General features: G+C 38.4%; 1 protein-coding gene and 1 non-coding gene across 2 annotated transcripts; both read left to right on the top strand.

Annotated features, from left to right (window-relative positions):
- Positions 1–3,955: 3,955 nt before the first annotated feature.
- nop56 (NOP56 ribonucleoprotein homolog) lies at positions 3,956–11,220 on the top strand. Its single transcript, XM_037769613.1, has 12 exons — positions 3,956–4,043; positions 5,262–5,351; positions 6,031–6,145; positions 6,560–6,724; positions 6,977–7,175; positions 8,060–8,247; positions 8,608–8,759; positions 8,945–9,045; positions 9,620–9,768; positions 9,962–10,083; positions 10,307–10,414; positions 10,665–11,220. Exons 1-12 carry the CDS (start codon positions 4,041–4,043, stop codon positions 10,989–10,991), a joined length of 1,719 nt encoding a protein of 572 aa, XP_037625541.1. The 5' UTR covers positions 3,956–4,040; the 3' UTR covers positions 10,992–11,220.
- Positions 10,161–10,228, top strand: LOC119499107. Its single transcript, XR_005209265.1, has one exon. It is a non-coding gene; the product is annotated as a small nucleolar RNA SNORD57 (small nucleolar RNA).
- Positions 11,221–12,436: the final 1,216 nt, after the last annotated feature.

Raw genomic sequence — 12,436 nt, forward strand, 5'->3', positions numbered from 1 at the left:
GGAGAATATAATTGTTGTTTTTTTCATTTCTGGTAAATTTTGAGATTTTGGGCTATTTTGCTTCCATAACATATCTTCTTTCAGACTAGTTGAAAGAAAACATCTAAAATACACATTTAGGTGTTTATTTTACAACACTTTGTCTATTTGTGTCTGTAGATTTCTCCTAAATTCACCAAAAGTTAGCATTAGAAAATGCCTCATTTGCATATTTAAACATAAACTTTCAGAAAACTTGTAATACGAAAAATAATTGTCTTAATGTGAGTAATCAACTGGGAAAGTTTCATGGTGATATCTGTTAGTTAAACATTTTTACCCTGTTTATCTGTAGTGTCTTGCAAAATGTGTGGAACTTAACAGTCCATATTATACACTCAAAATTTGTTTTTTCTCAAACTCTGAGCCACAAATCTCCACTTCAGTAGCACTTTCATAAACCAAACTTCCCAATTTCATTCCTATCTATATTCTGAAGGTATTTACCAGGGGGTTTGTTTAAATATCATTCATAGCCTGATTTATAGTATCTTACTCTTAAAAACATGGCGAAAATTGATTTTTTTTAAATGTCTGTTGACAGTATTTTCTGATTTATTGAGTGATAAAAAGAGATATCTAACATTCCCTCTGTATAAACCTTTGACTCCAATGTGTCAACAAAATTAAACAAGAATTTTAAACCTGGATTTATCCAATGTTCAGATTTCTGTTCTGGAAATGTATGCAAATTGGCCCATATTTGATAGGATAATGCGTCATTTGCATACTTAAACATACATTTTCAAAAAACCTATTGTATATCTATTAGTTATACCCTATTCACCTGGTTTGTCTCCCCCGTTTTGGTCTTAAGTTGACTAGTAAATAATTAAAAGAAGCAATATCACAGTGTAGAAATATTACAAGTAAAAGTCATGTTTACTTCAGTAAAAGTAAAAAACAAATCAAAATCAAAATATACTTAAAGTAAAAAAAAAAGTAAAGTTCTCATTATGCAGAATGGCCCACTTCAGGATAATGTATATTATATTATTGGATGATAATGATTCATGCTTTAATGTGTTCATCACTTTAACGTAGAGGCTGGTAAAGGTGGAGCTTATTTCAATCACTTTATATGAAGTTTATCTGCTGAATAGCTTGTAAATTTCCCCCCGGGGATCAATAAAGTTTTATCTTAATCAATAATATTACATCTTAATTTATTTGTTGAATATATGTTTGTATTATTAATCTGAACAAGAAAAGTAAATAGTAACTAAAGTTAGTAAATAAATGTAGTGGAGTCAAATGTACAATATTTGCTTCTGAAAGGTATAGTGGAGTAGAAGTTTAAAGAAGCTGAAAATGGTAATTATCAAGTAAAATAAACATACCTCAAAATACTACTTAAGTACAGTACTTGAGTACTTACTACTTAGTATGTACTTAGTTACTTTCTACCACCATATTTGTGTGAGCTACAGGACAAACACAGTATGTTCTACACATACTAAATAAGTCTGATGTGAATTATTTGTCGAATTGGATGAACAAATAAATCACTTTTCAGTCTCATATATTCATATTTATCACATATGACATTTGCAGTAATTTAACCTTCAAACAAACTCAGGAAGAAGATAAAACTACTTTGTTCATAACTTATCTTAAAACAGACTAATTGAGAGGTAAATCTGTATGTGACTTTAATATGCGTCTCCTATTTAAATACTGAAAAATATCATTGTGATTAATATACTGGGACTTTAATTGTGAGCGTGTGTGTCTGTGTATAGCAGCCAGGAGACGATCTGTCCAAAGAGGTCTGTCATAAATTCTCTGCTCTAAACTAATATCCAACACATTGCGACGTTTACGACCTGCCAGGAATTTATACTTGTGTACAAACAGACCCGCATGCATCTGTTCCTTGGAAACCTCATGACCCTAAAGAGCTTTAACAGTGCTTTTTTCCTACATGACACTTAACCGTTTTCCTACATGATGGGGAGATGTTATTGCGGTCCGGGTTTATTCTGTTGTCAGAATACTCTGCAGGAGTGGACTATTAAAAATATTCCCACCATTGTATCTGGTTTATTGCAATTCAAGGACACGAGCACAGCTCTGTATCTCTTCTGAAGTACCACAATGACGCACAAGATCTTGTTACATTTTTCCATCACCTGATGTTCAGTTCTTTATATAATGTGTTTGTACTTTCATGGAATTCACTTGTACTTGTTTTTAATCAGCCCTTTAACCTTATAGTCATTATTTTATTTCAAACACAGTGTTGGAGCCAAAATCACTTCAAATGTGTTACAATTACTGATTACTGACTGCATTTGTATTGGAATTAGGGATGCACCGATACCGATACCAGCTCACATACTGGGCCGATACTGACTCATATAGCTGGATCGGATATCGGTGACAATGGGGCCGACCTATTCAATAAAGCTCTATGTTAATATACTACACACATTATATACGGTTATTTTAATTCCTGATTAAGTTTTGACCAACTTGTCGCGGCATTAAAAAGGTTTACAGTTGAATAGTAATTCTTGTTAATTTTGATGATTTTTTAAAAAGTTGCTGGTGTATGATTTATTATTTTAAATTTATATCTACTTATTTATCGGTCACATTTTGTTTTACAAAGTTAGGAAAGCATTGTTTAAGTCAAGCCTGATGTTGCCTTACACATAAAAAAATCATCCCAGTCAATTCCACACAGTGAGGCATACAGCTTATTAATTAAACACTGGTATCGGATCAGTACTCGGTATCAGCTAAAACCCAAAGCCCAGGTATCGCTATTGGTATCGGGACTGAAAAAGTCGGATCAGTGCATCCCTACTTGGAGTTTCCCTTTCAAGGATCAGTCTGGCAATGTTATATATTTTTCTTGTCATAAATCAACAAATCCCATAAAAAGAAAAAGCAACAAGAAAGAGTTATGTCTGTGTAGCCAAAGCCTGATATTGTTTATTCCTCATAGATGGAGCTGAAACTATTTCGATAATTGATTAAACCTTTAGGGCTAAGTAATTTTTTGAAGCGAAAACACCAAAATTCAGTGGTTCAGCTTCAAAATTGTGAATATTGACTGTTTTTCTTTGTCTGCCGTGATAGTTAATTGTATATCTTTGGGTTTTTGGACTGTGGGTCGGACAAAACAACACATTTGAAGATGTCACCTTGGACTAATATAAGACCTCCATGTGTATAAAAAAGAACACATCAATGAGCCACACCATTGCACTGGATGACATATTCACCTCCTCACCACCCAAACATCGGACTGTTCCAGCTGCTGCGGTCAGGCAGGTGCCTCCGCAGCCACGCTGGAAAAACAGAGAGACTGAGGCGGAGTTTCTTTCCCCAGGCCATCAGAACTGTGAACTCTGACCTCTCCAGGGCGCTCACCAAGCGCCACATGTTGCCCCCCTTACCCACACACACACACACACATAGGGCTGAATACAGAGCATACACACACACTCATCACTATTCTATTCACTCGCTTATATTTATATTCCATATTTTCTATAGACACCTCTCACTGTAAATATAACTATTGTCTCTACAATTTTTACAACATTTTTAAAATATTTGTATAGGTTGATGTTGTTTTGCACAATCTCGTGAGAACTGCCAACTTTACATTTCACTGCACATCCTGTATTAGTACGTGACAAATAAAACTCTTGAATCTTGAATATTCCTTCATTAGCATTATTTATTTTGACTCAGTCCCACATACACATCCTGCCACCGTAAATATCAATCAACACGAGACTTATCCTTTAATATTTCATTTTTACCTCAATATGGTAACTTGCTGCTCTGTAACATGCATGCATGCTCTGTCTGTAACCAGCAGGTGGAGAGAGTTCTCTGTCTGCTGGTCTCGCGGTGTTTGACTCATCTCGCGTTATTTGAGTCATGAGGCATTTAGCTGAAACGTGTGCTCTCCTCAGTCTTTCCTCTGAGGTGACGGAGCAGAGCAGACACGAGCTGCTGCTGCTGCACAGATTTCACTAACTATGGTAAGAGAAGAGTCACGATGGGTGTTTAGTGATTACAGAGTTTATCTTTATAGGATACAGTTGAAGACTCTTTAAAATTACTGACTATTTAACAACAGAAATGTCTCTTTTTATACGTTTTGTAATGTGAGGCCTTTACGCAGAGCTAGTTAGCCTCCCATGTTGCTAACATTAGTCATTAGGATGTTTTTCTTTAATTTAAACTAGTTTGGCTGCAACTACAAACATTATCATGTTTATCAGTCTCAGTTAAAGAGTTGAAACCCAATTATTTTAATGCAGTCTGTTGTTTAAAGGTAGTATTCTTGCGCTAATGTTAGCAGTTAGCATGCTAGTTAGCTTCCTGGCTCTGTCCCGCATGGGCCCAGGTCAACACGTGGGTTCATGACGACACGTGGCTGCGTTTAGATAGATACGTGGATGGATAGTAACTTTATTAATCCCGAGGGAAATTCAAGTTTCCAGCATCACAGTTCTATAGTGCAAAACATGTTAGTAAAAAAAGTTAGTAGTGTGTTGGTGTTTCCTCAGTTTGTAATGATGTTCAATATCTGTCAATCCACTGAGTTACTGTGCTGACAACCCCATGTAACCCTGAACAACTGAGGAAGGCCTTTTGAAATGCAGCAGTGTTTAGCAATTTAACATTTTACAAAAAAATATACCAGATATAAAAATACAAGGAGATGAAGAAAACTGTTAAAACTGAATATAGTGCAGGGTAACAGCTGTGATACAGGACTATTAAGAAAGTGCAGAAGACAGATTAGTATAGTGCAGGGTAACTCCAGTAGCTTAGTCTAAATTGATCAAATACTGCACTTTACTGTCTTTTTGTTTTTATTATCCTCTTAATTTTTTTTAACTTATACTTTTATATTCGTTTTTATCTTATGCACTTTGTGCTCGTATCTTGCTTTTATATATGTAAAGCACTTTGAATTGCCTGTGTATGAAATGTGCTATATACATAAACTTACCTTGCCTAAAGTGCACTATATGCATTATCTGTTTAAAAGTTCTCCTAAAGTATTAGGATCAGTAAACTGAAGTCAGAATAACAGTATGAATAATTATTGCATTTAAATGCTTGATGGTGCTACTTTTCCCACGTGGAGATTGGAAGCACACTTAACATTGTTTGTTGTAGTAAATGTGACCATACATCCATAGTTGTATGTTTCGCATCTTAATCTGTTGCATTTACCTTTTCTTCAGGTGCTGTTGCACGTGTTGTATGAGCATGCGTCCGGCTACGCGCTGTTCGCAGTCAAAGAGGTGGAGGAGATCGGCATGCTGCTGCCTCAGGTGGGTCTTTTCTCCGTCCTCGAGCCTTTATCTGCTGTTTTAATCTGCTTTTCCAGACGGAGCCACCTAAATTCCTCACTAGTAGAGGTTGATTTTCGATAAGATTTAGGGGACCAAATTCTAGAGTAGCTTTTCAAATCTATCAATAAACTATTAATCAGTCAAAAGTCGCTTAAAGGAACATTTAAGAAAGATTTTTTTTAAATAGGCTGTGAATGTGTTTGGACAGCATTTCAGTGACTGTTTAAATGTATTACATTTGTTAAAGTTGCTGAAATAAAATCCTTAAATATATAGATATATATATCTATATAGATATAGATCTATATATAGATATATATAGATCTATATCTATATCTATCTATCTATATATACCTATATATAGATAGATCTATATATATAGATAGATATAGATCTATCTATATATAGAGCTATATATATCTCTATATAGATAGATATCTATCTATCTATCTATCTATCTATCTATCTATCTATCTATCTATCTATCTATCTATCTATCTATCTATCTATCTAGTCATATTGTTTTGTCTCTGGGTGGAGGCTTCAGATAAGCCCAGTGGGTTTTTTGCCACTTCCTGCATTCATTTATTTTTGTTATGTTGTATAGTCTTAAATTGTGCAAAATAAATAAACATAACGTTAACTGTGTGTGTTTCAGGTGGAGGAGAGCGTGCTGAGCATTGGAAAGTTCAACAGCATGGTGAGCCTGGCTGCCTTCTTCCCCTTCAAGTCGGCCCAGGCTGCTCTGGAGAACATGAACGCCATTTCTGAAGGTAAAGATGATTTCCTAACTTTGTTCCTGTCTGCGTTGGTGTTTCCTCAGTTTGTAATGATGTTCAATATCTGTCAATCCCCTGAGTTTCTGTGCTGACAACTCCATGTAACCCTGAACAACTGAGGAAGGCCTTTTGAAATGCAGCAGTGTTTGAATATGCTGACCTGATAACTGTGACTTTTAAAAAAAAAAAAAAAAATTATTTCTTTGAGAGCCACAACATTGTTGGTGTTTATTTCGGGGGGGGGAAAAAATATTTGTTTAAATCAATAAATACTGCTGACCCGATTGTATAATCAGAAGTCACATTAGTCAGTGTCACATCTTTCAAATGGCTGTGCTGCAGAATCAAAGCTTAATTTAAACCCAGTACAAACGGATAGATGACTAATCTCCCCTCTTTCACTTGCAGGTGTGGTTCACGCTGACCTGAAGTTGTTCCTAGAGACAAATCTGCCCCTCTCTGGGAAGAAGAAAGCCACATTGGGGGTTTCAGATGCCAAGATTGGAGCAGCTTTACAAGAAGAATTCACTGTTTCCATCCAGACTGGAGGGGTGGTGGCAGAGATAGCCAGAGGTGAGGAGACCATTTGGATCTGATTTATTTACCCTGTTTACTTTTTGTTTGACTATAGAGAACAAGTACAGTTCATATGACTGGAACATAATCCTAGTATTTTAACAATGTGGCCTGTTTTGATGCAATCTTGTGACCCTGAAACTCATGAAGGTTTATACTGAAAATCTGAACAGCTGCAGGTCACATGCTGTTCTGCTGCTGTTGCTCTAAACTCAGACAAACCCTTCTATCTGCTATCTCTCCTGTCAGGTGTGCGTCTGCACTTCCACTCCCTAGTGAAGGGTCTGACTGCCCTGGCCGCTTCCAAGGCACAGCTGGGTCTGGGCCACAGCTACTCCAGAGCTAAAGTCAAGTTCAACGTCAACAGAGTCGACAACATGATCATCCAGTCCATCGCTCTGTTGGATCAGCTGGACAAAGACATCAACACTTTCTCCATGCGTGTCCGGTAAGGTTCCCTCCATCACACATCGAGACATTATTCACATGTGCAGTCATTCTCCAAGAACGTGGCTGCGTTTAGATAGATAGGTAGATGGATAGTAACTTTATCAATCCCGAGGGAAATTAGAGTTTCCAGCATCACAGTTCTATAGTGCAAAACATGTTAGTAAAAAGGCAGTAAAAAAAGTTGGTAGTATAAAGTACATGAACGCCATTTCTGAAGGTAAAGATGATTTCCTAACTTAGTTCCTGTCTGTGTTGGTGTTTCCTCAGTTGTAATGATGTTCAATATCTGTCAATCCCCTGAGTTTCTGTGCTGACAACTCCATGTAACCCTGAACAACTGAGGAAGGCCTTTTGAAATGCAGCAGTGTTTGAATATGCTGACCTGATAACTGACTTTTTTTTATTTATTTTATTTTTATTTCTTTCAGAGCCACAACATTGTTGGTGTTTATTTTGGAGGGAAAAAATTAAAAATATTTGTTTAAATCAATAAATGTACTGCTAATTTAACATTTTACAAAAAAATATACCAGATACAAAAATACAAGGAGATGAAGAAAACTGTTAAAACTGAATATAGTGCAGGGTAACAGCTGTGATACACGACTATTAAGAAAGTGCAGAAGACTGTTAGAAATGAGTATAGTGCAGGGTAACTCCAGTAGCTTAGTCTAAATTGATCAAATACTTAACTGTCTTTTGTTTTTATTATCCTCTTAATTTTTTTTAACTTATACTTTTATATTTGTTTTTCTTATGCACTTTGTGCTCTTATCTTGCTTTTATATATGTAAAGCACTTTGAATTGCCTGTATGAATGTTGTGCTTCTGACATTACACAGTGGCTTCACAAGGGTTTTCTTTTCTATTTTGTGTCTGCAGTGAGTGGTATGGCTACCACTTCCCAGAGCTGATAAGGATCGTGTCAGACAACTCAATGTACTGCCGCATGGCTCAGCTCATCGGAAACAGGAAGGAGTTGTCGGAGGAGAGTCTGGAGAGTCTAGAGGAAGTGGTGATGGATGCCGGCAAGGCTCAGGCCATCCTGGAAGCATCCCGTTCCTCCATGGGTCAGTAAACAATCTCTGTCTTAAGACATTAACATTAAAATACAAATGTAATCTTAACACTTCTGTGCACAACACCTGCTGATCTGCAAAAGCACAATTATGCCTTAAAACTGCACCGTGCCCCCTATTTGCCCACCCTGGACCAATATTTGTCCTTGGTGACCAACACAGGGGGGCAGAGTAGATTATCTCTCATAAACCTGTAGTGAAGGCACACAACCTCGCTGCGGATCCTGTCGGGAGAAACAATCACACATTGTAGTTGAGACTATCAATGTTAAATAGTTAAAGCTGCACAAAATGGGTGAGTAGTAGTATCCCTCTGCTCAACACCTTCTCCTGATCTGTTCTCTTCTCCAGGTATGGACATCTCTCCCATCGACCTGATCAACATAGAGAGATTCTCTAATCGTGTAGTGTCTCTGGCGGAATATCGGCTGGAGCTGCAGGAGTACCTGCGCTCCAAAATGAGCCAGGTGGCTCCAAATCTAGCAGCCTTAATTGGAGAAGTGGTAAGTTTAATCTGTTTTTTGTATATACATTACACTCGGACCAATGATGTTATACCAAATCTGTCAATCCCCTGAATCTATGTGTTGAGAAATTGTGTACTGATGGTCCTCAAATCCATTCTTAAGTGGTAGCCCTGCTAGAGCTCTTTTTGTCAGTGAAACTGACGCCATCTTCTTTTCTCTAGGTGGGAGCTCGTCTGATCTCTCACGCTGGCAGTCTGACCAACCTGGCCAAGTACCCGGCCTCCACCGTCCAGATCCTGGGAGCAGAGAAGGCCCTGTTCAGGTACTGGGGCACCCACTCCCTGCTGGGGAAACAAGTGGCTGCAGTGATGGCAGGGCTGGGCAGGAGCAGAGCAGGGTGACTGGAGGAGACTAAACTCTTGAGGTCTCCTCTGGAGTGATCCCTCTCGCCAAAATGCACCCCGACAGTCTGAGCAGCCACTCACAGCACTGAGGTAGAACATCTGACAAACTAGTTAATTTCAAACTTCAGGAATGTCCATGTTATTAGAAATGTGGTGTCCTTTTTGCATAGATGCAAAGCATCTCATCCAAGTGGCATGGGAATTTGCATGTAGTAGTTTCTCCACTAGGTGGTGGTCAGTCATTGTTAGACCAGTTCTACATGCATTAAGGGGTGCAGTTTGGACTAGAGCTGCACTTCCTGAACTGCTGCCACAAAATGTACCTAAACCAGAGATTTGATTTGACCCGATTCTGGGTCTATGCTTTTACACCCATCACTTCAAAATATCAGTGGTACAGATGTCATTGTTGCCCAAGGCTTAGACTCCCACTTGTGCCTATTTTATTAAATTGTTGATCCTGTATGTGAAGTCAGCTGTCTTCTCACACAGAGCCCTAAAGACTAAAGGCAACACCCCCAAGTACGGGCTCATCTTCCACTCCACCTTCATCGGACGCGCCGCTGCCAAGAACAAAGGCCGCATCTCCAGATACCTGGCCAACAAGTGCACCATCGCCTCACGTATCGACTGTTTCTCTGGTGAGTAGTGGAATAATGCGTTGGCTTCACAATCCGTGTGGCACAATTGCAATGATGCTAATATTTTTCGTCAACAGTATTCATCCCTCGGGTTGGTGGTGACAAGCTAATTCCTGAGCAAAGCCACAGCGCATTTCAAACTACTGTAATCCTCTACAGGCTTTGTGATTGATTTTTGATATTTTTCTTGCAGAGGTACCTACAAGTGTGTATGGTGACAAGCTGCGTGAACAGGTGGAAGAGCGCTTGTCTTTCTACGAGACGGGCGATGTGCCACGGAAGAATGTGGATGTCATGAAAGAGGCGGTGAAAGAGGTGAGCTCAGGAAATACTCGACATGACACGTCTGTTAAAATGAATTTGTTATCAGGGTTAAGTTCAGTTGTCAATGCTGTGAATGATGACAATTCTTTCCCTGACTTCACCGTGAGGGTAAAAAATGATTTAATGAGCCTGATGCAGCATTATGATTCTAGAGAGAACCTTGATGTTTTCACCCCGATTTGTAATTATATAATCTTTTATTTCCTCGTCTTAGGCCACTGATGTCGCAACCGAGATCAAGCGGAAAATGGAGAAGAAGGAAAAGAAACGCAGGAAGCGTGAAAAGAAGTTACAAGACGGTGACACCAACGGTGAAACTGAGGTAAGCATTGATTGTAGTATCTGGCCACGCGTGTTTGATTTGAGATTTGACCCACACATGGTCCTGTCTCAGTGTACGACATGCTATATCACCCTGACTCCGAACCATTGGCTGGTCCCAAACAATGGGCTTGATCGCTGAAGTGAGTCAGACACTGCAGCCACTTAAAAGATATATTATGCATTTAAGGCTCGCTTGGGGTACAAAATCAAATCAATGTTGTCGCTTACCTTTCTTTACCTCTTTGCAGGCCGAGAACGGAGAAGCAGACACCCCTGTGGTGAAAAAGAAGCAAGCAGATGAGGAGATGGAGGTCGAGGCGGAGAGCCCTGCTGCAGAGAACGGAGCAGGGGACACCCCAGCGAAGAAGAAAAAGAAGCGAAAATCTGAGGAGATTGCGGTCCAGGCAGAGGAGGCTGCTGCCAGCGATAATGCAGCAGAGGAAACAGACACTCCTGCCAAGAAGAAAAAGAAACGAAAGACTGAGACCATTGAGCCAGAGCCAGCAGAAGAGACCCCAGAAACACCGGTGTCTGAGAAGAAAAAGAAAAAGAAGAAAAAAGAGGCAGCAGAGTAAAGAATGTGGTCAAAGAATGAATCTTTATATACGTGTACAGTTTATTTTTTATTCATTTTACTCTTTGATCTGAAGCTAGATTATGTACGCAGCTTTATGTTCTGTCTTTTTTTGGCAACCTCAAAGTAGGTTTCAGTGCAATTAAATGCTTAGAACTGTGCCTTGAAGTCAGTGACATTTACTTGTACTTCTGTAAATAACTTTATCCATTAAAATGTTTTCAAAAACATCTTATGTTTTGCAGGTTCATGAGTAATGTTTCTTGCAGTGAGGCTGTAGTCTTATGTAATCCTAATGGTCTATTAATGACTGTTCTAATGCTAGGATAGTTTTGATGTCATTTTTAGCACTCTCCCATCTTCACATACAGTAACTAGTGCATCAGCAGTACTTTAAACTAATCTGGGCCCAGATGAGGCCTTTAAAAATTCTTCAACTTTGTCAGACCTTTACAAGCCACCAGACACCCACAGAAGTGTAAATGGTCTGTAGGGACAATTTGACTACAACAGATGGCAACAGGGTTAGTTTTTTGTCACACATTGCATAAATTAGGGCTGCACAATCAATTAATTAAAATGTTATCAATAGCAATATGGCCAGGAGGTGCAATAATTTGAGAAATGTGTTAAAATGCCATTTTAAATGAATGTGCAGTAGAGATGTACTGGCCCACACATCATATTCTACAGACTAAAATGTCATAACATTTTTATGTAGCTTAATATTTTTTAAATAAAATATCCACAGAGCTTTTAGAAAAGTGCTTTTCTGAACTATCACAGTATAATGTCAAAATACTGAAAATAACATTTCTAAAGCCTCTGTAATAATATGATTGCAGTATTATTAAAGCTCACAACAACAATGTGTATAAATTAATTGACATGAGGGCGAGTAGTTATTATTTTTGTGTAAGAAGAAATCTCATATAGGCTCAATACTCACATGTAGGGTGACGAACATCCATCAGCACAGGTGTGTTAATCACATTAATTATGATGGCTCTGCTCTCATAAACCACGTCATGTACCAGCATCCTAAATGCAATGCAGCAAATATTAATTACTGTTATTTGTCAAGGTATAAACATGTCTGTCAGACAAATCTAGTTAGTAAATAACTGAAAGCGCTCCTCCCATTGTTCAATGCAGTAATCAATGTAACTCACAACACCTGTGTGGCCATCAGGAGGCGTTCAATGTCGCTCGTATAATTCAGTTGTGTAGCTGCTGTAAACTGATTTCGTGGAACTGGAGACAGGTGACTACACAAATGTCATACGTTTTCAAAAAAAGCTGCAGATATCATGACAAAGCATATTCCAGTGACAGGAAAATACCAGCTAGTCACAAATTGACAACAACAGTAAAATATTAGCTACAGATTAAAATTATTTTAACAATCCACAGCCTCAAAATGAACCGTTCTACTCACCTTATGAG

Source organism: Sebastes umbrosus, chromosome 1 (assembly GCF_015220745.1).
Source record: "Sebastes umbrosus isolate fSebUmb1 chromosome 1, fSebUmb1.pri, whole genome shotgun sequence".
Classification (NCBI taxonomy): Eukaryota; Metazoa; Chordata; class Actinopteri; order Perciformes; family Sebastidae; genus Sebastes; species Sebastes umbrosus.

Excerpts from the sequence above, each read along its gene's own strand:
- nop56 (XM_037769613.1), top strand. Across the intron at positions 6,146-6,559 it reads CATGAACGCCATTTCTGAAG|GTGTGGTTCACGCTGACCTG; the intron begins GTAAAGATGATT and ends TTTCACTTGCAG. Across the intron at positions 9,769-9,961 it reads ACGTATCGACTGTTTCTCTG|AGGTACCTACAAGTGTGTAT; the intron begins GTGAGTAGTGGA and ends TTTTTCTTGCAG.